This window comes from Cyprinus carpio, chromosome A5 (assembly GCF_018340385.1).
Source record: "Cyprinus carpio isolate SPL01 chromosome A5, ASM1834038v1, whole genome shotgun sequence".
Taxonomy (NCBI): Eukaryota; Metazoa; Chordata; class Actinopteri; order Cypriniformes; family Cyprinidae; genus Cyprinus; species Cyprinus carpio.
The window spans coordinates 29,320,010-29,345,796 of NC_056576.1; the positions used below are offsets into that span (position 1 = coordinate 29,320,010).

At 36.8% G+C, this 25,787-nt stretch overlaps 1 protein-coding gene across 1 annotated transcript; it reads right to left on the reverse strand.

Moving 5' to 3' along the window:
- Window positions 1-114: 114 nt before the first annotated feature.
- On the reverse strand, window positions 115-25,601 carry LOC109060462 (regulator of G-protein signaling 3-like). The gene is made up of 19 exons (XM_042756802.1): window positions 24,689-25,601; window positions 23,082-23,132; window positions 22,791-22,849; window positions 22,313-22,407; window positions 21,922-21,990; window positions 21,544-21,604; window positions 19,764-19,854; window positions 18,619-18,683; window positions 12,396-12,477; window positions 11,498-11,603; window positions 10,811-11,177; window positions 10,675-10,723; window positions 9,955-10,205; window positions 9,276-9,359; window positions 7,143-7,254; window positions 5,041-5,084; window positions 4,296-4,418; window positions 756-1,544; window positions 115-575 (listed from the first exon to the last, which is right to left on the reverse strand). Exons 1-19 carry the CDS (start codon window positions 24,951-24,953, stop codon window positions 501-503), a joined length of 2,838 nt encoding a protein of 945 aa, XP_042612736.1. The 5' UTR covers window positions 24,954-25,601; the 3' UTR covers window positions 115-500.
- Window positions 25,602-25,787: the final 186 nt, after the last annotated feature.

The following is a 25,787-nucleotide window of genomic DNA, read 5'->3' on the forward strand; positions in this document are numbered from 1 at the left end:
ATATATATATCTATATACGCAAACAAAAACCAGTCCAGATACACCTAAAATCAACAGAAAAAACAAACAAACAAGAAATTATGTTTTGCGTGAAGAAAATTGAGCCTATTTGTAGGACCATTATGTTTTTTTATTGTTACATTATTTTTATGATAATGAGCCGTTTTTATGATAATTCTCAATATTATAATGCAAAATGATTTTTGTTGGTATAACCTCATGGTGTCAAGCCATTAGTCATATTGAATAATTCGTTTGACTTGTTTTTGTTGCTTTGAGGCAGTTAAATCTGATGCTACCATCACCAGATAAAACCTTTTTGATAATATAGTAATGAGAATGTTTTCTGCTGTCATGAAAACAGTTACAATGTAAAAAATTTAATCGTGCTACAAATAGGCTTTTTATTTCTTAATTGCAAAATAATAATAATAATAAAAACTTTTGATCATGGGGTGACATACAGTACATATCTTGACAGTTATGTCAACGAGATTCACTCACAAATTCTTGGATTTCTTCTTTTTGACACCAATTTTTCCCGTGTCACATTTACAGTTCGGCTTGCCACAAACCTGTGGAAGATTTACAAAAAAAAAAAAATACAAAAAAACAAAAAAAAAAAAAACAACTAATAAAAAAAATATATTAGACGATTTGACAAAACAAAAGAACCTTTTTTTTTTGTAAATAAATCTAGTGACATCACATAAATCGTGGTTTTTATAATTTGATATAGCTGAATTTCTACGCACCCTCTTTCCAGTGAAGAGTAGACAGATCTGGTGGACGGATCCTCTGTTCTTGGTGAGCTCTTTCCTCAGGGTCTGTGGGGAGGGAACCGCCCAGCGCTCCGAAGGTTCCCGCTTGGCCTCTATGCAGTCAATGGCCTGATCGGAGATGAAGCGAGGAGACCGGGGCTCCTGCAGCAAACTGCCCTCGCTGTGTGTCCGTCTGTGGAGGGCCCTCTGCACACACAAGCCCCCGCTCTGCTGCCCACTGCTAGGAGATGATTCCACCATACTCCTCCTCTTCAGAAAGCCTTCATCTGTGTCCTCATCATCTTCCTCCTCCTCCTCTTCATCATCGTCAGTTGACGGTGAGGTCAAAGCATCTGCGTTGAAGGAGCGATCCAGGCACAGCCTGGGAATGACTAAAGGTGAGGAAGATGACGATGAAGATGTGGGTCTGGCGCCAACGCTGATGGTCTCAGAAGCACTCTCACCCTCCCCCTGCTCCCTTTTCTCCAGTTCTGACTCTTGGCCACCTCCTTTCACCTCCTTCTGTCTGTCCTTCCATATCTCGGAGGTGTCCAGGTTTGGAGGTTTGCAGGCGTCTCGAGAGGTCGGAGCGGTTTGGTTGGCGTCTCCCGTGCTGGAGTGCAAGTCTGGGTACGAGAGCCGCTGAGCTGAAGAGCTGCAGTTGGTTCTTTTCATGATGGGCGATGCAGAGGGGCATGATGGGGAACAGGGCTCAGACACACTGTGAGGGCTGAAGCCCAGCAGACCCAGATCAGCCTGTTCAGCTGCTTTTGGTTCCAGCATCTGTCAATAATACACAACTGAAATCAACATTTTACAACTGGCTCTGGATTTAACAATTGCCTACTATATGGATAAAGAGACTGAAGAAACGCTGTTGATAAAAAAAAAAAAAAAAAAAATGCCATTTTGCACAAAAAAAAAAAAAAAAAAAGCATAAAAAGAAGCTCTCAGCTCTTGACACTTGTGAATCCAAAAATCACTAGAGCAGTCTTAAATTTATGTAATAAAAAATGATGTATTTTTAATTAAATGAAAAACATGATACATAGCGAATAATAAATATACTTTATTACAATTATTAAAAATATACTTTATTTAAAATCATTTATACACTTTATATATACATTTACATATATTAAGTAAATGGGGAAAGCAATACAGAATAGTGCATTGTAAGAAAATACTGTATTGTATGTCATGAAAAACACAACATACAGCAAAAATTAAAATGTATTTTAAATATATTGTACATATTTAAAATATACAGTATATATGAGATATATTTAAAAAATAAAATATATTAAGCGGGAAAAACACAGAATTATGCATCATTTACACTGAATAATATCCTATGCCAAGTCCTTTAGTAAATAATCAAATTAATAATGCAGCTGTCATTCACAAACACTGCAAATGAATCATTATTCATCATATAAAAAGCCACACTTCCCCTCATGTTTGATATAAACATATACTTAACCATAAACCATCCTCCATGAAAAACATTACATTACTTATGTTTGGGATTTCAGAGACTCCAGTATTAAACATTATTAATTGCCATCAATTTTGTCATGTTATTTTTGTGTACAACTTGTTTTCATTTATTTGTATTTTTTTTCTGAGGGTGTAAAACTGATCCCCAACAGACGCTATGCTTAAAAAAAAATCTCACTATTGGGTTTTTATTATAACAAAATTGTTAAAATAAGAAAATACTATTATTATTTATCACTGTTGTCTCTGGGGCACCAAACATAAAAGTAGTAAAGTCAACAGCTAAAAGCTCAAGAAAAGTAGAAACAATATTGATAAAAACATCAACCTAAATATTTAAATGACTTTGGAAATTAATGAGGGAATGAATAAAGAAGAAAAAAAAGAATACATCAACTCTACATCAGGAGTATAGGAAGAGAGGAAATGGGAAGACAGACATAGAAAATGAAAGGGAGAAAATTGTATTTTACGTCTCCCTATTGAAGAAGAAAAGGTTAATGTATTCATGCACCCTACACATCTAATCAGCTCACATAGTAGTTTGCAGGCAGTGTGACTGACACACAAGCTCAGATGCTCTTTAAAGACAGCACAAGAGATCTGACACAAAGAGGTATACAAAAATTGCTAATATGAGCAGCTAGAATGTTATTAGTCTATACGTATATGATGCTCACTCAAGTGTATGTTAAACCCTTTGTGCAATAACCAAGATTATTAGATTATAACATACAAAATATTATTCTAACTTCACACTATAGTCACTTTTCTATTGTGTGTCATGTTAAGTTACAATGCATATTAATTAAACTTACATATTTCAAAACGAATTCAAACATCTAACTCTAACACACCTTCTTAAATATCCCTTTTGCCAGTAAGATCACAGTGAAGGTGCTTTAGAGGAAAAAAACTCTATTTAATCTATTACACACTGCAAAAGCACAAGGCACATACAGAACATACAGAAAGCAACATGTAAGTGACCTCACCTTCTTAAGGATCTGTCCCTACAAACAAGTAATGTAGTCCTCAACCATACTAGCATGCATTACAACAGCCCTGTTTTCTTTCTCTACACTCTCTTTCTTTCTCCCTCTCTTTCACGCAGTCACATGTGCGTGTCTGTTTGTGCTAGTCTGATGATGTCGCTGCTCTCCTGATGTCAGTCGCCCACCCGAGTGGAGATAGTAAGAGAGAGCATGAATAAGAAACAGAGGAACAAACATTATGTTTAACTGGTACTGTATGGAGTGGAGCAAGCATCTGTCACATAACATAGCCTGCTGAAATCAACCCAAATTCATTACTGACCATATTTACTGTACATTCTTAAAGACCCCATGAGCCCAAAACAGGACTTTTGTGGTATTTAGTCCTGGTCTTTTAGCTTTGAAACTATTTATATGCTCCTGTACTCCCTAATATTGATGAAAATTACTTTGTTTTACTTTAAAATTGCACCTCTACCGACTAGCAAATCATGGTTCATTACTATGACTTAACTAAACTCACTCTATTTTAGTTTTTTACAAAATATCGGTCTACAGTATCTACATATAATATAATATACAACATTTACATCCTGTATAAAAAAAAATAAAAAATAGATATATATCTTATATCATAGGGCCTTTAATACATATTACTGGTCTTGCGCATATTATTTTCAACCTCTGCCTTGCAACCACGTAGACCTTTCACAAACCCCTCAGTTCATGATGGATAAAATACTGCCCTTCATTTTTTTTCTCATTGAATATCCTGTTTCACTCAGAATATTTTGCATTACAAAAGCAAAACAGTTTCATGCTGACTTTAAAGAGAGAGCAAGAGAGAGAAATTAAATAAGGATAAAGCTCTCGAAATGCAAGGTCATTTTGCAGATGCTAGTCCTGTTTATAAAGCCCTGCCTCTCTCTATGAGCGATAATGCTCCATAACTGCTGGAGAAATGTAGACGTGCTGTGGTTAAAAACGAGACCCAAGTGGGTGTTTTTGCGAGCGAGTGTGCTTGTGTTTGATTTAGTACCTGGTCGGGGCCTATTCTGTCCCTCAGGGTGAGCTGCTTGTCAATATTGTCTCTCAGACACTGAACGACCCTCCTCTTCTGCTCGGATGAAAAGGCTTCCAGGCTGAACAGACATTCGGTCCTCTAAAGAGACACACAAAGACAGTGTGTAAACCACATTGAGGGAGTGATTATGAAATAATGTGTGTTTATGTGAGAGCAAAGACAAAATTACACATCCCAGTCTTATAAATCTGAGGAAAAAGATGTTTTTAAAAGCAGGTTCCACCTATACAAGAACATCTCCCTTTTAAGAAACCTCAGTGTCATGCGCTGTTATGCAGGAGAATGGCATATGAGAGATGCAATCATACTCACTCACACATTCATGTCTCTGTGTGTGTGTGTGAGTGAGTGAGTGAGGTGTTGTCAGGGAGATGGGCAGATGGCTGGGTCGATGAATGTGTTTGTTCGAGTGAGCAGGCTATGTCTTTCAGGCACGTTTACTCTGGAGAGAAAGAGCAGCTTTAAAGGCTCTAATATGTGACGCAAACCTCAGGCGCAAGAGGGTCTCCATTTAACAGCCGCACAACATTTACATCCTGTAAATGTTTACCACAGGGCCATCCTGTCGGGCCAACGCTTTGATGGAAAACACATTACATCACGCGTGATTTGTAGTGCAGAGCACAGTGTTAAGCACGATGTGCCATGAGCAGAGATCTGCGCTGAATGAGTGGGTCGGTGGTTAGATGCAGGATCTCACCTCTATCCAGTAGGAGATGTACAGCCGCAGTTTGTCTGCAGGAACTGGAGAGAAGAAGACAGAAGTGTGAATTTCTTGTGAATCTCGACGCTATCAGGTTTTTTTTTTTTTCTGACTCTAGGAGATGTAAACACCCACATGTACTCAGATATATGTCACCCATATGTGCACTGCATAAACAGAGTGCTATTAAAATTAAATACTAAATACAAGTATTACAAGATATTACAAGTATTACAGGAATATGTTCAGATTTTATCTCTATAAAAACCTTATATTTACATAAACATTGTTTTCATTAATTGAAATAAAGCTGAAATAAAATAAAATAGAAATATTCGAAGAAAAACTTAAAATAAGTTGAAGCACTAAAATTCAAACAATAAAAACAAACAATTACAAACTAAACAATTACTTAACTAAAATTTAAATTAAAACTTTTGCTTATTAAAAGTTAGCACGGTAGTTTAAGGTAGTTTAGTTATGGGGTGGGATTAAGGGATACAAAATAAGGTCATGCAGAATAAGGCATTAATATGCACTTTATAAGTACTAATAAACAGCCAATAATAATATGCATGCTACTTAATATTGAGAAATGGCCCTTAAAATAAAGTGTTACCGTATAAATACTGATAATTAGAGTATATGATTTAAAAAATAAAAAACAGTACATAATTTTCTATAATACACATTTCACATATTAATATTATAATATTCATTTTGCCCCTCTGCACATTCTTGCCTATCTGTATATCAATAATGGACTTTGACTGCAAAGTCAAGTGCCTTGACCAAACAACTAATTTCATATCCAAAAAGACAAAGGTCAGCATAGTGATGCTATTAAAAAAAGAGAGGGATGTCAAATAAAGGCTGAAGATAGAACTGCCCTCTGTGCCACATGCTGCAGTATTTCTGTTCTCAGGAAGGTAAAGAATACACTGTCCCGCCCAGCCTGCCTATAACGGGCCATACCGGAGACATGGCCATTGTTCCCAGCAGACACAGAGAGTGAGGAGAGCTACGCTCTCATGACACACACATACTCATTCCCACAGTCCTGACGCCTCCTTCCTGACTATCGCTTCTAACACACAGTCATAAATAACACAGGGTGGACCTCCTTAACATCCCCTCTACACTAAACAATCAACCCAGAGAGATGAGATACAGATAGACTGAATGATTGAGAATGATTAAGACAGACTGACAAACTGACAGATAGACTGACAGACAGACAGATAGTCTAACATTTGAACTCATTACATGTGAAGAAATTTACTTCACTTCAGGATACATCTCAAGGTTACATCTTAAACAGATGTAAACCAGGCACTAGCACTGCCTTTGCTTTCATGCTGAAACGTAGCAACACATTGCAGGGCTCAACAATAACAATAGCTGGATGGCCCAAGGCCAGTGTGAGAGTTTCTTCATAGTTGACAGATATAAAACTTGTTCTATCAGCCCAGAACTGCACTGTTAATATGTATTATGTTTGTTGACCATGCACATGTGCTTTATGTTCCATGCAAACTTTTCTGTGATGTATTAAACATTGTTTGAATCTGAATTCTGCTCATTTAAATACACCATAGCTGGCCAACATGGATAATGGATGATAAGCATCGAACAAACCAGTCATGATTTGCACATTATGTTTTCCAATTAAGGTATGTGTATGCTTTTTTTATTTTATATAATTTTTATACAGTGACATTATAGTATTAGTATCATTAAAATAAATAATATGCATTTTATTTAAAGACAATTATTTTGAAAGACACTTGCTTACTGAACAAATACAGTGTTGTAATTACTGTATGAACTTCTCTGTGTGGAACGTAATTTACCTGTTTATATTGACATACATTGATGCTGCGATTACATATGAAAATTAATGAAAGACACAGATTGAGCTGCTGCCAGATAAGTGCACAATCCAAATGTTGTCTGAAACATGAGTCATGCTTGACATTATGCCTTACTTTTGAGCACAATGTGCAGTGCTCCAAAAAACAGCTATTACAGCAGGACAAAAAAATAATAATAATTACGATGTCTTCTACACAGAGTTAGTGGAAAACAGTAGTACACACCGTCCTGCAGCTGTATCTCATGGAGGTAAAGTGGACTCTGTAGAACATTACAACGGCCCGGTTCATCTTCCCTGGTCAACAGCATCAGGTCTGTGTAGATGAACACTGTAACCTATAGAGGGCGATACAGACAACAATCAGTACCACACTCAAACATCCCCATCTGACCTTCTTGTGTCACTCTCACTCAGCTTCTACCATGTGAAGACAAACATAATTCTTTATAATGGAAAACATAAGCCTATTTATAGCGTTCATTTAAACTGGAGAGCAGATGCAGAATTACACTGAGAATGAACTGTCCTTTACTTAATGGCTTAAATAATATTATACATCTATAAGAACCGCGATGAATCAGGTAAAGTCAAGTTAAGGTCATTAGGAAGGGGAAAAGCTCTGATTCCCACACAGAAAGCAGTAGGCTGGTTACACTGCTTTGCCTTTCATGGCGCCCACTGCCCAGGCTTGGAATTAGGCCAACTTAATAAAAGCAGCTGATCTAAATCACAGTCAAACACACACACGCTCGTTCTAGGACACTGGAGGAATGTGTTTAGTGATGTACAGCTCATCCTTCTTAAACACTCTGATCTTTAGAAACTCTTGACCGCATTACTCAAACAGGTCTCTCGGCAAAATTGAGGTCAGCTGGCTTGCAGAAGGGGGCCCTGCGAGAGAGCACAAAGGATGTGACAGACTCTCAAAGGGAATCGCTATAGATACAAAGTCGGTTTTGGAGGCTATTGTGGCACTAAGAGATTTATCTTTGCACATTATTGCTCATGCTGAGGAAGCCGAGGTCATGTTATTCCCAAACTGCAGGTTTCCTTTAAAGCTGCAGCAGAAAGAAATCTCGGATCAAGGTATCTGCTTCCACACTATGTGGAGCACATATTTTGTGTCGGGCATTACTGTCAACGAGAAAAATATTTCTGCAGTTCCCAAGCGATTTTTCAGTGAAATGGATCTAATACAAAAGGTAGTGTTTCGTCCATCTCAAGAAAACATCAGGGTCACTGGACTATAGCAGGCTTTTAGAGGGGTATCATGAGAACAAGCTCAAATCTGACCAAGCAAAATAGTCAATTCTCCTGAAAGTGGACACCAGCTCTAGGTCACTTTCAGAGCCCACGAACAAGAATCGTTTCTGCATATTTTATCCAAGACAAGATGTTTTAGACAGGATGTCTCTCAAGCTAGATTCGGTCTTGCTTAAAAGGATCTGAGAGTCATCAATAGTTAAACTAAATGCAAAAACATTACATGTTTAGGACATGACAATGCAATCTGCAATTAACGTTGAGTAAATAATGACAGAATTGTTTTTTTCAGAGTATGGAAAAGAGCAGCATAAACAATCTGCTAAACTTTTCTTTATGTCCCATGGTAGATTGCAAATGAAAGTGAAAAAGTGAAAGTCGTGAAATTTGCCAAGTATGGTAACCCATACTCAGAATTGGTGCTCTGCATTTAACCCATCCAAGTGCACACACACAGCAGTGAGAAGTGAACACACAGTGAACACACACCCGGAGCAGTGGGCAGCTATATCCAGTGCCCGGGGAGCAACTGGGGGTTCAGTGCCTTGCTCAAGGGCACTTCAGCCATGGGTATTGAGGGTGGAAGAGAGTGCTGTTCAAATCATATAGACAATGGCAGATTTTTCAATGCTTTTCATTTTTGGATGAACTTGCCAATTCCCTTTAATATCTAAATTTTTTCTCCAACAGAGCAATGATAAAAAGAAAGCAAACAGAGACTTGTGCTTGCTTCAGATGCTTCTACTGAGAAACAGAGATTAGTTCCTATTTCAGAGGAGTTTTCAACAATCTCACAAATTGTGCTCAAATTTGCCAGTCTGCAATCAAAGGTCATGAATCATAATATGAACTTAAACATTTCTCATCAAATTCTGAAGAAAAAATTATTTGCAACATGCCATCCATATTATTTGTATGGCTGTATATTCATATTATATTGCTAACAACTGTCTCATTAGTTATAAACACACTTGTTAAAATGGAAATGAAAAATTAGTTCATTAAATACAACAGAAAACTCCCCTGATTCATAAAAAGCAACCTCTGAGTAATACATTTTCCCTCTGGGGAGATTGTGAGTTAATGGCGTTACCTTAAGAGCTATGTGTTTACTGTCATGAAGGATCATTTCCTCTGACAACATCAGGACTCTCTCAGGGCTGCACAGGTCCAGCGGCTGCAATGCAATTAAAGACTCGTTATAGCTACACTATGTGAATCATGTCAATCATGTCATATGCACATTTGTGTGTGTCAGTACAACACATCCTAGATAAACTATAATAACAGCACACTGGTCTGTAAATCAGCCAATATATGGGTACAGGTAACTGGCAAGAAATGCCAAGCAGTGACAGCAGTATTCTGTGCTGTGGAATATTATACTCCAACTATTTAAGTAACATTTCTGTAAAAAAAAAAAAAAAAAAAAAAAAAAAAGTTTATTATACATGCAGGTTTTCACAACCTCATATTACTTGAGAAAAAGTATTTCTCACACAACAGAAAAAAAGCTAATTTAAACTTGGGAAAACATATAAAACATACACTCTTACTTTCACATTCATATAGATTTTAACCAAAAATTGATTTTAAAAAAAGCTCATTACCCTTTTAATTAATCATCCATAATTTGTTATTGATAACACTCATGTGATACACTCAATAAACACAAAACATTGATCTTTTAACTCTAGCACTTAAATATTTAAAATAAAACATGTACAAAGACTGCATAATAATCCTGGAAGATAAACAGATACTGAATATACCTGAACAAAAACTGGGAAGATGAGAATCTTGGGGGCCAGACTGACGTATGTGCCATAGTTGGAGTGAGGCAGGTGGGACTGGACTATGGTGCAGTTCTGGTAGTTGGCAAAGCTCTGTCTGTAGGATGAAGGAGGCACGGTGGTGGTCTTACTGTTCATAGACCTGCACAAGGTGGCTTGTGCTTGCAGCCCCCCATTCTGCAGGTAGTCTGGGCTCTGCTGCAGTCCTCTGCCAGTCTGATAGATTCTTCCTATGAATCAACATGAAATATCATCAAAGACCATAATATACGCACTTCCCTTAAAAAGATTAGGGCTGGTAAGTTTTTTTTGTATATTATTATTAAAGAAAACTTATGCTTAACAAGGCTACGTTTATTTGCTCAAAATACAGTAATAACAGTAATTCAGAGATATATTATTACAATTTACTATAACAGTTCTTTATCTTTACTGTGATAACTGTGATCTTTACTGTCACCTCTTATTGACACCATCTACGAATATGTTAATAAATTACTATCATGGTCATGAGCCTCATGATCTTTCCATCTGTCATTTCACCACTATGCTTTAAAAGGATTCTTGCTCACTTCATTCTTAAAGAGCACGTGCAGAAATTCTACATTTTAAATTGATCTGAGACACACCATCATCAGATCTTTACCTAAACATGTAGAAACGGAAACAAACATAAACCCTTCTCATAGCCTGTCTTACCTAGAGTTCCCAGTGTGCCATTGGAGTCAGAATACACTGGCTGCAAGATCTGAAACATTAAACATTCAGATAAGTAAGATGTTACCCCAGCCTTCAGTAGGAATGAGCATGAATACGATTGCTTTCAGATTCCCACCTGGTTTCCAGGACTGACAGGAGAGAGGATGATGTAGTTGTCACCATTTGAAGATGTCACACGGGTACCTTTGAGGGTCTGTGTGCGTGTTTTGTAGTCATTTTCTTCTCGTTTGCCAGTCCAAGACCAGAGTGACTCTCCTACTCCGTTTCCCGTGTTATCAGAGCCACTTCCTTTTTTACGACGACCCTGTTTGTGTTTGGTGGGTCGAGAGAGTAAAGGTGGGGTTTTGCTTTGAGTCTTTGCAGATGAGAGAGAATCAAATCCGGAGGGTTTGTAGGAAGGCCTGTGGATAAGCCCCTCGTAGTAAGGCTTCATAATAGGCACTGTCCTCCACACCACCACTGTGATCTCATTACAACAATTCCTGCAAGAAGAAGAATGAATTTAATGATAAGGCATGAATGCATTTTAAAAGAACCATTCATTTCACTTGACCCATGTTATCTCTCTGAACTATTACTATTTCAAATGTGAGGGGAAAAGGTTTTTAAATTTTAGATTTTAATTTTACATTTTAGATCCCTTAATCTGACCCCATACCTAAACTTAACAACTTCCTTACTAACTAGTAAATAGTTAATAGTTTATTAATTGTGAGAACTGGTCCACATATTAAAGTGTGACCAAAAAGGTGTTGTGAAACCTGTAGCTATAAAATGATAACCAAAACATTCCTATACACACCTGATGGCTTGAGCCAGGTCCACACACTTCCAGTGTTCAACCGGCTGGCCGTTCAGCTGCAGTAATGTGTCCAGCTGCTGTAAACCCGCCTGGTGAGCTGGACCACCTAAACAAAATAGACAAAAGACACTCAAGATCATAAACCATAGTTAAATAAAAGATCTCCATCAAAAAGAAAAAGGCAAATGACATCTCTTTTGTTTACATTTTATTTTATGGTGTCCTGTACATTTAAATACTGAGTAATACTGACTAATATCATTTGGTTTAGGGTTATTGCATGTAATCATGCATAATTTACTGATGTTACTATAGTGCATGTAAAATGTGTAACAAGGACACTATAAAATAAAGTGTTCAAATATCTATTCTAAAGTCCCTGAGGTTTTAACAATATTTTTAACTATGCACAGATTTACCAAAATACCTGAAAAAAGTCTGCAATTCAAAAGTTACATCATTACGAATGAAAAAAAAAAAAAAATTGTATTAAATTTCTCAAAGATTTCTTTTTTTTTTTTTTTTACTTTGCCACTGGAGCAATAGCCTTAAATGGACAACTTTGTACTTTATCTACCATTAAAAGCTTAGAGTAGTATTACTCTTAAGGTACATGCTTGAGGAGTACAGCCTTAGATACACCCTTAAAGAGTGTGGCAATACCATGGTATTTAAGGACATTGGAGTGCCATGTTAATACTATAACTTATAACTATAAATCTTATAAACATTAGAGACAAAGTTGTTACTTAAATGAAACATAACTAAGAAACACATAGTCTTCTGTGCTATGAATTAGCAACTTCTGAGCGATAAAAGTTTACTCTAGGTACAATTTTATAATAACTTGAGGCACTATGAGGACGATATGAAAAATTAATTTCTTGAGTTAAATTACCTGGATCAACAGCCTGGACCCGTACAGGGCAGTCAGAGCAGATGGTGAAGCCAAAACCATCTTTTCCTCTTAATATGGTCACCTGTGAAGGAGCACATATATTTACACTATCGTTTAAAGGTTTGGGGTTACAAAATTGTTTTTTAAAGAAAGTAATAATTTTATTTAGCAAGGATGCATTAAATATATCAAAAGTGACAATAAAGACATTCTGTTAAAAGAGTTCACTAACACTTTAGATTAGGGAACACAAATTCACTATTAACTAAGCCTTTTGCCTTAATAAACTCCTAATTTGCTGCTTATTAATAGTTAGAAAGGTAGTTGTTAAGATTAGTTATGGGGTTGGATTAAGGGATCTAAAATACGGTCATGCAGAATAAGGCATTAATATTTGCTTTATAAGTAATAAGAAGCCAATATGCTGGTAATATGCATGCTAATAAGCAACTACTTAATAGTGAGAGCTGATCCTTAAAATAGTGTAGTATATATATATACAGGTCCTTCTCAAAAAATTAGCATATTGTGAAAAAGTTCATTATTTTCCATAATGTAATGATAAAAATTAAACTTTCATATATTTTAGATTCATTGCACACCAACTGAAATATTTCAGGTCTTTTATTGTTTTAATACTGATGATTTTGGCATACAGCTCATGAAAACCCAGAATATCTCAAAAAAAGCATATCTGAAAAGGTTCTCTAAACGAGCTATTAAACCTAATCATCTGAATCAACTAATTAACTCTAAACACCTGCAAAAGATTCCTGAGGCTTTTAAAAACTCCCAGCCTGGTTCATTTACTCAAAACCGCAATCATGGGTAAGACTGCCGACCTGACTGCTGTCCAGAAGGCCATAATTGACACCCTCAAGCGAGAGGGTAAGACACAGAAAGAAATTTCTGAACGAATAGGCTGTTCCCAGAGTGCTGTATCAAGGCACCTCAGTGGGAAGTCTGTGGGAAGGAAAAAGTGTGGCAAAAAAACGCTGCACAACGAGAAAGAGGTGACCGGACCCTGAGGAAGATTGTGGAGAAGGACCGATTCCAGACCTTGGGGGACCTGCGGAAGCAGTGGACTGAGTCTGGAGTAGAAACATCCATAGCCACCGTGCACAGGCGTGTGCTTTTGAACCAGAAACAGCGGCAGAAGCGCCTGACCTGGGCTACAGAGAAGCAGCACTGGACTGTTGCTCAGTGGTCCAAAGTACTTTTTTCGGATGAAAGCAAAATTTGCATGTCATTCGGAAATCAAGGTGCCAGAGTCTGGAGGAAGACTCGGGAGAAGGAAATGCCAAAATGCCTGAAGTCCAGTGTCAAGTACCCACAGTCAGTGATGGTCTGGGGTGCCATGTCAGCTGCTGGTGTTGGTCCACTGTGTTTTATCAAGGGCAGGGTCAATGCAGCTAGCTATCAGGAGATTTTGGAGCACTTCATGCTTCCATCTGCTGAAAAGCTTTATGGAGATGATGATTTTCGTTTTTCAGCACGACCTGGCACCTGCTCACAGTGCCAAAACCACTGGTAAATGGTTTACTGACCATGGTATTACTGTGCTCATTTGGCCTGCCAACTCTCCTGACCTGAAGCCCATAGAGAATCTGTGGGATATTGTGAAGAGAAAGTTGAGAGACGCAAGACCCAACACTCTGGATGAGCTTAAGGCCGCTATCCAAGCACCCTGGGCCTCCATAACACCTCAGCAGTGCCACAGGCTGATTGCCTCCATGCCACGCCGCATTGAAGCAGTCATTTCTGCAAAAGGATTCCCGACCAAGTATTGAGTGCATAACTGAACATAATTATTTGAAGGTTGACTTTTTTTGTATTAAAAACACTTTTCTTTTATTGGTCGGATGAAAAATGCTAATTTTTTGAGATTGGAATTTTGGGTTTTCATGAGCTGTATGCCAAAATCATCAGTATTAAAACAATAAAAGACCTGAAATATTTCAGTTGGTGTGCAATGAATCTAAAATATATGAAAGTTTAATTTTTATCATTACATTATGGAAAATAATGAACTTTTTCACAATATGCTAATTTTTTGAGAAGGACCTGTATATTCCCTTAAAAGTAGCAAATTTGTTTTTTTTTTCCCCAAATTGACAATAATAAGAAATGTTTACTGAGCACCAAATTAGCATATTTGATTGATTTCTGAAGGATCAAAGTCTGGAGTGATGACTGCTGAAAATTCAGCTTTGCCATGACAGGAATAAATAACATTTTAAAATATATTAAAATATAAATTTGTTATTTTAAATTGTAAAAATGCACAATATTATATTTAATATATTTCACATTATTACTGTTTTTTCTATATCTAATAAATGCAGCCTTGATGAGCATAAGAGACTTCTTTCAAAAACATTTTAAGAATCGTAGCAAAAAATTGAGATTCACTCCTAGTAAAATCCAATTACATTCAATGAACATCATTAACAAATAGAATTCCTTTTTAAAATAATACAACTTTTGAATGGACTGAAATGAAAGTGACCTCAGCAGCATTCAGGAAGATGGACCATCCACAGTACAGTGTAAGGCCCCACAGTAACCGGGTCAGTGTGTGTGTGTGTGTGTGTGTGTGTGTGTGTGTGTGTGTGTGTGTGTGTGTGTGAGTGTGTGTGTGTGTGTGTGTGTGTGTGTGTGTGTGTGTGTGTGTGTGTGTGTGTGCCAGAAACAAACAACCCCCCCAGAGCGGCACTGTACCCCAGCAGCACGAAGACTGAAATGCCACAGCACCAACGAGTCAGGGATATTAAAAACTACAAGCTGAGAAATTAGTCAGGGTTGCTGGGTGATCAAGGGGCTTTTCTTTTTCCCTGGCAAGAAAAGGAAATGATGGGGGTAGAAAACTGCCATGGCACTGACAAACAGCAGAGACAGAATATTTGGACAGTAGAAGTTCAAAATGTCAACAGAACCTGAAGCCAAACTAAATAGGAAATGTTGAAGAGGAGGGGGGCGTCTCACATTTAACATGACATTGACCGCACAACAACAAAGAGGCTTGTTTAGGGAGTGAGAGAGAATAAAGGAAAAAAAGTGATGACAGCTTTAGGACTTTCACTGCCATTTCTCTTTTCTCTTCTGGGGCGATGTGATCGCCCTCGTTACAAGCTCCATTAATTGGTGTGATAAAATAATTATCCACATCAAACTGCACTGTTTTTCCTTTTTCCGCTGCTCCTGTTTGTTGTTCAAGTTCAAGTTCAAACATCGACAGTCACCTTGTGTACTCGAAGTACTAGCATTACTGAATGATGACTAGCTCTTGTTATGACAATACTCAAACATTATGTCATAATCCAGTTTAAGATGATGAGCGGAAATGCTCTGTCCATCACTAAATGGAGTTTTAAACATAAGTTGAAGAGGGGGAGCAGATGAACTGATTTCATGAGGTGTTGTCCCAAATTCACAAAAATGTAAATATGTCCTGCTTTTGGCCAACTAAGTATCTTCAGTGTTCTAGCTACCAAGTATTGGACCCTTTGTGGTTCTCAATAAGGAAAGCATGCAACTTGATTTGCTTCTGTTTTCGTCTTCATTAAGTTTTCAATAAATCTGAATTTATTTGGTTGCCATATAGTTATTCTATTCTATTCTATTCTATTCTATTCTATTCTATTCTATTCTATTCTATATCAAATTTGTTATGGTGTTATGATGGCAATGTATTTAATATTGTAATGTATGGTTATTTTTGTTAAAATTGATGAATATACATGTACACTTACAGATACATTAATTATTTATTTTTAAAAAAATCACATGATATTTATGTTATTAGATTTTGTAATATATTTTAAGATTTTGTATTAGAATGGATTAAAAAGAATTTTAATTTACATGTAAATGTCAGCATTTACAAACACATTTGTAACATTATTTTATGTTCTTTGCATTTGGTTCATTCAAATGTAATACTAAATAAAACGGGACAGAGGTGACTAAGAAGAAGGTTAAAACACTAACAGTAATGTAATGCACCAACTACACTATCAGACATTTTCTCTTGTTTCAATGAAATAAACTATATATCTTAAATATTTTGTAACTAGTGTTATTCATATCATTACAAACAAGCCTGGATGGGCACCTCAAACGAAATCACACCCTCTACCCCTCAACATAAAAGTCACCCTATTCATCTAGCCCTGTCAATCATAGCACAAGGATATATAAGCAGCCGCTTACCTCACTCATGTGACTTTATTTCTTATATTTCTGCCATATATTGACTAACTTTCATTGATGAAGTCCCAAATCTGATTTCAAACATCATTCTCAAGGATAACCTTTATAATATAACAGAAAGGTCTTAAATCATTTTTATCCAAATCCACTTACAGTGCCAATCTGGAGCAACCTAGGGTTAAGTGCATTACCCAGGCTTGCGGAGATCAAGCCTTCAATCAACCTGGGTCTATAAAAATTAGGCTCTATACTCAAAAAAAAAAAAAAAAATTTAATAAATCATGCAATTAATTTCATGAGGACTATCTGAGACCGAACACGACGTAACACTTCAATACCAGTGTCAATGAAACTACAACCAAAGCCAAAAAAAGCAGAGGAACAAACCTGTGGCAAGTTTCGTTCGATGCAGAGCCGGCACAGACCGTGGATCGTATGCATAGCTTACTCCATATATGTCCACCTACATCTGCGGCGCTCTCTTCAGTGTCTTAAATAAAAGTAAAGTCACACAGGTGATGCTGCTTCCCTTCGTGGTCGCTCTAGAGCGGCTACGCATACCCACTCATGGGAACTGCTCTGAGCAGAAGAATGACAGGAAACCACCTTCCACCCCCCCAGCCATAGGCCAGGCAGTATGTCTGCTCCCGATAAGCCAACATGTTTCCTGAGTAGCTCTCAACAGTAGTGGCTGAACTCACTCTCTATGCACAGTGAGATGGAGCTCACTCAGATAGGCTTGATTTAGTGTAAACACAAACATTCATTATGAGTCAGAGACATTAGGTCCGATGTTTGTTTAATAAGAAGCTGGACAAGCATAGGCTGACAGACGTGGAGGACGTCCAGCCCTTGCACAACACCTTAATTCAATAAAACAGTGTTGAAATTTCTGAAATCAAATTATTATACTTAAGCAGGATCTGTGTAAAACCAATACAGTCATTTCACAAAAGCACACACTATACCATAATCCAATTTACATCCCCCTATCGCTGATGTTCCAGTTAAAACCAGTGATTGCTAATCAGAAATCCCTGGAAGGTCAACTACAAAATCTGAAAAATGGATTTTCGGGAAGAGAGGAAGGAAACGGAAGAATGATTAGCAGAGTATTTGACCAGCCTCCACATAAAAATGCAGGGAACAAGCAAGAGTGTCAGCGGAGCGGGAATCAAACAGGGATAAATCATAAACACTGTGCGGGATTGGGCTTCCTATTGCAGCCACTTTGTTGGCTTTTCCCATTTCCCAGCTTTGTCTGAGGAGAACAGAGCAGGCGGAGAACAGTCCTGGGAAAAGTTGCTCTCTAAAGTGGATGGGAGGGTTTAATGAGCGAGTATGTGTTTGTGTGTGTGTGTGTTTGTGTCGCACATATCCGAAAGTACATCCACACACCTCCTCATGTTTCTAGTGTCCGTCACATTAGCACATGACACAGAGCTGCTTATATTCCCAAGCTGATCAAATCACATCTCTGATAACTATGATGGCTGAAAAACTCTTTTGACTACATGCAGTACCGTTAGCTTAGCATAAGACAAAACACTACAGCCAAAGCAGAGGAATCGTGTTTTGCACTGTATACTTTTTCAAATGATTCTTATTGTTAACAAACTAAAATTACCCAAAATCAACAAATGAAATTAAGATGCACTAAAATAAAATTACTATTAGATGAGTATTCTTTAAAAAATAAAATAAATTGAAACTAAATGAGTAAAATTACTCAAATGAAAACTGAAAAAGCAAACTAAAAATATATAAAACAAAAAAGAACTAATAAAAATGACAACTTAAAATATAACAGTAGAAAATGTAAAATAACTTTTATTGGTGTAACTTTAGGTTTATTTATATTTTAAAAAAAATACCATTAAAAAAAATAATTTTAGTTGTTATATCACATGAATCACATTTTGGGTTAAAGAAAAATGCAAGTTAATTAAATCAAATTAAATAAATCAAATTAAATAAAAAATTCAAATGCAATTTTATAAATTACACTTACTGTAAATGACTGCATGTTCTCTGGACTTGTGGTCTCGGGTCCAGCTTCATAGTTGGATGCAGCAGCTCTGAAAGATACACAAGAGCGTCCCACGAGTCCCAGGCAGACAGATTGCTCTTTGAATACATCTTAGCCCTGGGTAGAAATGTCTCTACTCCAGCACTCTTTAGAGAGAGGACAGCAGAACCCGGTCTCTGTCTGCAGGCTTCAGCTGAACATGCGTGTGTCTACACCATGAGAGATGAACTCAAGCTGAATCCCTGTGACACAGAGCTGACTGCCCCACAACAGAGAGAGAGAAAGAAATCTACTCCCCTAAAAGCGTTACCCCCACCCCGACAACCAGCGACAGGCTCCCCCACTTTGTAACCATAGAGATTACGCTCCCAGGAAGCAATGTCTTTTTAAACATTCTTCATGGAAACAGCATTCAAGAGGGATACAATACATCTGGCTCTCTCTAATAAAGTCAGCCCAGTGCCTTGACTCAAGCCCCCTCTCTTTCTTTCTCTCTCTCACTCTCCAATCAAACTTAATCTCGGCTGAATTTCTCTGACGGGACACGTGTCATTTAGTCCACACACCAGGAGCAAAATCATTCATTCTGGGATGAAGATGATCTCTGACACTCGATGAACCAAAAATGACTGCGCATTAAATTTTACAAGCTTTTTTTTTTTTTTTATCGCAAAAATCATTACGAAACGGCAGAGGGAGGGAGACAAGATCTCTAAAGTGGATTTAAACTGACTTAGACATCATGATGCTTCAGCCTTTTAATTTTCATCTCATTCCCGCAGCTCATCACTGCGCACAAATGTGTCGGCCCCCCGGCCCCCGGCTCTTTGTTATGGCTCTCCACAGGGATGCTGTACGTTTCAGCACCGAGCCCTCTATATCCCTCCAAAAAGTACAAGGCAATGCTTGTTAATAAGTAACTTCCACAGAAAAGAAATAAAATCGTTTAAATCAAATTCAAAAACAAAAAAAACATCCACAACAAATACCTCTCCACCTCTAAACAATGTCAAGAATATGGAAGTCATGTGGAAGTTGTCCGTCTTCACCGCTAAAGGCTATCAGAGAGTGGATACGATCCAACTGCGAAAGACAGAAAAAGAGAGAGAAACTGCATCTAATCTCACCAGCGGTCTGTCTGATGCGACGTGAGGCCACTTTCAGATGTTTGCTCCTGCCCAGCTCCTCTCCCAGGAGATAATACCAACCTCTGATCTCCTGTCAGCAGAAAATGTGAAAAACACAATTAGGCACAGAGAGCCATGGGAAGAAGATGCTCTTTCATTCGCAAGGTTTTGCAATCGCAATATCTGTTAACTTGTTAATGCGGCCCTCATAAAAATCTGGCCCTGTGGTCGTCCGCAGCTCTGTTGTGTGTTCATGTGTGTGTTTTTTGAGACCTTCACAGCTGTAAACAGCTGATGCCCATTTTACTCTTCCACTCAGTCAGATGGCATCATGTTATATAAAACATCCATCGAGCTTGATTTAATTTTTCTCTAAATATCACCCTCCGAGAAAGGATTTACTGTCTTGACACATGAGTATAACACTCTTGAATCTGACAGCGGGACATAATGTAAAGGAACGGGAATCTCAGATGGGATATTTCTGTTTGTCTGTGCAGGCAGGCATACAGAATAAAGCCACTATGCCAGCATGTTTGCGGTGTGCTGCTCTTGGTAATTGTAGGTCATTTTTCAAGCCTCGATGAGCAGTCCTGTCGCCACTTCCCCCACTGTGTAATTAGACGATGGTGTGAAGGAAACTCTTTGACAAGAGGAGAATGAAATATGGAGGAACATTTAATAAATATGAAATGCTATCTTTCTTAAAACAAGTCAAAACTGAGTTGTGTTCCAGTGAAAGAAGATTTTAGATTAAATAATGGATGTTGTATCGTGGCAGTACATCTGCAAAATCTGTTTACTATTATATCTCTTTTGGCCTTCCATTTAAGTCATATTTTACAATAAATTTCATGTTACATAAATAATTGCTGAACTGCACTAATTTGGTGCATGTATATGAAGTGTGTGTCGCTTAACAGGATTACAAAAATAGTGGCTCTCCCCAAAAATGATTCCTATTCCCGAGCCTAAACTCATGCTACTGTATTACTGTTTGGTATACAATCCATGATTATCTATATCTATTTCTATATCTATATCTGTCTATCTATGTGTGTATATATATATATATATATATATATATATACCATTCAAAAGTTTGTGGTCAGTTTAATTTATTTTTTTAGAAATTAATATATAATATATATATATAATAATTTATTCAGCAAGGATGCATTTATTTGATCAAGAGTGTCAGTAAAGACATTCAAATTGTAAAAAAAACAATTTCAAATAAACTCTGTTGTTTGATTTTATAATATTCCTTTCTACTCAAAAAGAAATATATCACCGTTTCCAGCAACAAAACTATTTTCAACATTGATAACAATATGAAATGTTTCTTGAGCAACAAATCAGCATATTAGAATGATTTCTGAAGGATCATAAAAAATCAGGTTTGCCCTTACAGAAAAAAATTATTTCTAAAATATATTAAAATAAAATGGTTATTTTAAAATGTAATAATATAATATTATATATTTTACCATATTTTTGATCAAACAAAATGCAGCCTTGGTGAGCTTTCAAACTTTCAAAAACACTTATAGTACATTTAATAAATATGATAATGAATTAATATAAAATGTGTTCATGTATATAAGTATTTTTAATTTTTTTTTAATGAATGTATGGGTGGAGGGGAAAAAGGAATAACCACTGTACTACTACTACTGTACATTTTTCTGTCATATTGATAAAAATACAAATCCAAATGACTTACAAATCACTGCAGGGTAAAAGCGCTATGGGTAAATGTAAACAACAGGATATTTACCTTAGATGAGGTGATGAGGGAGTGGACACCAAAACTCATACAGCCCAGGAAGTCACTGTGCCTGTGGGCAAAATCAAACACTAAAACACAACAACAGACGGGAATTTCTGAACTCCTGATGAAGTCACATTCATATCGGTTAACCCCACTTAGATCATGTTCACTGTCCTGTGACGCTGCTGATATAAAAAAAAAAAAACAGCTAATAATATATTGATTTTGTACTGAGTGATTGTGGCATTGCCAAGAGTCTTAAAGATAAAATGCATACAAGAACAATTGTACTGTACTTATGGTACACATATAAATAGCCTTTATCTACAGATGTATTCATGTAGAGAATCAATATGTGAGTGAAAAAAGATGATAAAGTCCTACCTGGATGTTCTATTGCGATTCCACACTGTTAACAACAGCCTCTTCTTCTGATCGTCTTCATCCACATCTCTGCAACATAAATGCAACACTTAACACTTAAAAGCTCATCCATCAATGTCCAGCTTCATCCAAAAACACAATGGCCTTCTCCTCCAAAGACTTCAAAAAGACAGCCTTTTTTCAGCTAACAAAAGAGAGACAGCAGACTCAGCCCTAAAGTCTCTTTCGGAAAGACCGATTGAGATATAGAGGCTGTCAGATGAGAGGTTAGAGAGCGCATGATGTTTAACATAAATTATTCAACTATAAGATGACATGACACTCTTCACTTCCAACATAATACAAGAGCTCTGTCTGTAGCGAACAATAAAACTATAAAAGAATCACTCACAACATAAATGTCTCGTTGAAAACAGGACTCTTGCCGTCTAGAACGGTCCTGGTCTTCCATCGCTTGCTGTGGTCAACATCTGGAGCAATACTTATCTGGAATAAATAAGCATGTGTTGGTGGTTGCGATTAAGTCCACTAGTTTAACATTGCTAGAGGACATATTCATCATATTCAGAGGGAAAATCAATCAACACTTGACATGAAAATGGGTTCATTTCAAGGACAGACGACCACAAATCATGCTGACATGAAAATGGGTTCATTTCAAGGACAGACGTCCACAGAGGATTAAGCGGCAAATAATTACAAAAATAATAGCACATCATCACCAACAGTGACTGGGAAAGTAATTGTTGTTTCTCTGCTAAGAGAAAAATAGGTTGGAGTTGCTTTATGAGGCTTGCAGTCACATGACTTCATGTGCGGTCTAAATATTGTCTGCTCTAGACCTTATCTGCATATGTCAAAATGTCCACCTTTACATAGGAGTCACATGGTTTGTACTCTCTTCCCATGAGTCCCCTGGCCTCCAGAACTGTAAAAAAAGAAAAAAAAAAAAAACCTTGAGGCCACGAGTAAAAATGCTGTCTGAGTAATTGACTTCTCATTTAATGAATTATGTATGTAAGATTTCCTGTATGAAATAAACGCAAGTATAACCTGTTTATTAAAATTAGACTTTAACATGAGAAGAAGTCTTATTTGAAAAACAAATTCTTAAAACTCTCAAATTATAAAGTACAAAATCTGTTCACAGTAATACTTACTTTGAACACAGAGCCACCCGCTGCCCGGAGTAACTGTCAGTTTGAGTTGACCTGTGGTCAGTGGGAGAAAAAAGAACAATTAATTATACACACAGCAATAATACAAAAACAAATAATGATCCCAGGCACAGGGTTCACACATGCCAAATGAATTTCCATTACTTGACTCTTCCAGTCAATATAATATCCAGTCAAGTAATAAAAAATAATAAATAACCGGTCAAAACACAAAACAAAACATTAACATTCTAAAATACAAGCACAAAACACAACACTTAAATTATGAAATAAGTTACAGGACTATTGCGAAATATCATTATAATCTAAAATGTTTTCTATTTCAATATATTTAAAAAAAGTATTTTTTTAAATATGATGGCACAGCTGAATTTTCATCAGCCATTACTCTTCAGTGTCACACAATCCTTCAGAAATCAGTCTAATATGCTGATTTTGTGTATTGATTTTCATTGAAACATCCACGCACATGAATCACAGGTGTAATGGAGAATAAAAATTTTAAGAGCATAACAGTCCAAAAACCTGAAGAAAACAGCTATTTTATATTGTAATAATATTTCACAATCTCATTGTTTTTACTGTATTTTTGATCAAATATATTCCGCCTTGGTGAGCTCAAGAGACTGCTTTTAAAAACATGAATCTTACTAGCCCCAATCTTTTGAATGGTAGCAAATATCAGTCTACGTATGTGTTCGGCCTAACATTTCACTGATTCCATTTCATTAGCTAAAACAGTCACACTTTAGTTTGGGGACCAATTTTTACTGTTATCTAACAATTAACTATGGCTTCTGACTCAATAAACTCCTAACTTGCTGCTTACTAATAGTAGGGTAGTTGTTAAGTGTAGGTATGGGGGTAGGATTAAGGGATCTTAAATATTGTCATGTAGAATAAGACATTAATATGTGACCCTGGACCACAAAACCAGTCTTAAGTCACTGGGGTATATTTATAGCAAAAGCCAAAAATACATTGTATGGGTCAAAATTATTTTCTTGATTTTGATTTTTCTTTTATGGCAAAAATGATTAGGATATTAAGTAATGATCATGTTCCATGAAGATATTTTGTACATTTTCTACCATAAATATATCAAAACTTAATTTTTGATTAGTAATATGCATTCCCAAGAACTTCATTTGGACAACTTTAAAGGCGATTTTCTCAATATTTAGATTTTTTTGCACCTTCAGATTCCAGATTTTCAAATAGTTGTATCTCAGCCAAATATTGTCTTATCCTAACAAACCAATTTTGAAAAATTTACACTTGAGACTGGTTTTGTGGTCCAGGGTCCCATATGTGCTTTTGTATGTACTAATAAACAGCCAATATGCTAATCATATGCATGATAATAAGCAATTAGTTAATAGTGAGAACTGGTCCCTAAACTAAAGTGTTACCAAGCTAAGATGTAGCTTAGAATCAGTCTGGAAAAAGTATGAATCGGTAAAAGTGAGGTTATTTCAGATGGGTGTATACAATATTTAAAACTGTAGGTAATTGTTTAAATATTTTTGATGATAAATGCCATTGAAGCATCATTTTTCAACACATACAGTAGCTCAATAAAGACTCACCATGAGTTTGTAAAAGAAAAGATGATCTCTGCCATTGCCTGAAACAGCTCAGTGTCACTTTCTGTGCCTTCTGACAGTCCATGTTACAGTAAAACCACAGCTTGACTGATTTTAAAAATGTCCCAAATCGCATGCATCCCACATGAACTCTCAGAAATGTAGTAAATGAATTCAGATGTGATTCCTCACAGCTATTCAAGAGCTTAACTGCCACTATGCATATGTTGCCACTGGAGGATAAAGGACAGCAGGAGAAAACAAGCATAAATTTTAACCGCCCTGCATTTTGAATAGCTGATGAGACAGCAGGAGCTGTGATTGGTCAGAGAGCTGCATTGAACGAGTGAAAGGGGGTGTGTGGAGGGAGGGGAAGTCCACCTGCTGTATTCATAATAAACAAAACCTTTGACTGAGGTTGCCCTTTGTGTTGATCTGAGATCAGTTAAATCATTTCTCTTGATATGTATAGTTTGATCAGCAACAACAACACTTAAAAGCTACTCACAAACACTTCTGATTTCTTTATTGCACAGAGTTTGTCACGGACTTTGACTTTGTCCGTTTAAGGACTTTAATCTTAGTAAGCCATTCATTGACACAGCAGGAAATCAAACTGTCACTGCCTCTTTAATTCCAGGCTAAAGCTACCTCTCCCCAGAAGTTACATCTTCACAGCACAGGTTTCACTGATGAAGGAAAATAAGAAGAGTGATTTGGTCCTGCTGTACAATCATGCTGACAAACTTCAAGGCGAATCTATCATATGGCTGTGAATAGTAGGCAATACATTCCTCTGCAAGAGCAAAACCATGTTTAGTGCATACAGCATTGTGTTAAGCTCTGTTTCCTGGCCTCCTTTGGGACAGCCGTGGATAATGCATGCAACTCAACATCCACACAGATCAAAACAACAATAAATAGCTGGTGCAGAGCATACAGGATTTCAGTCTAAATTAATTTAGCCATTATCTCTACTGTCTCCCCAAAAGACAGTAAAAAAAAATGTTGATTTGTGAGATGGGATACCACAATTCCAGATCTTTGTTTTTCAGTGTGTGATATATAACTGTTCTTTCATTTTAAAAGGGATATGTTGATA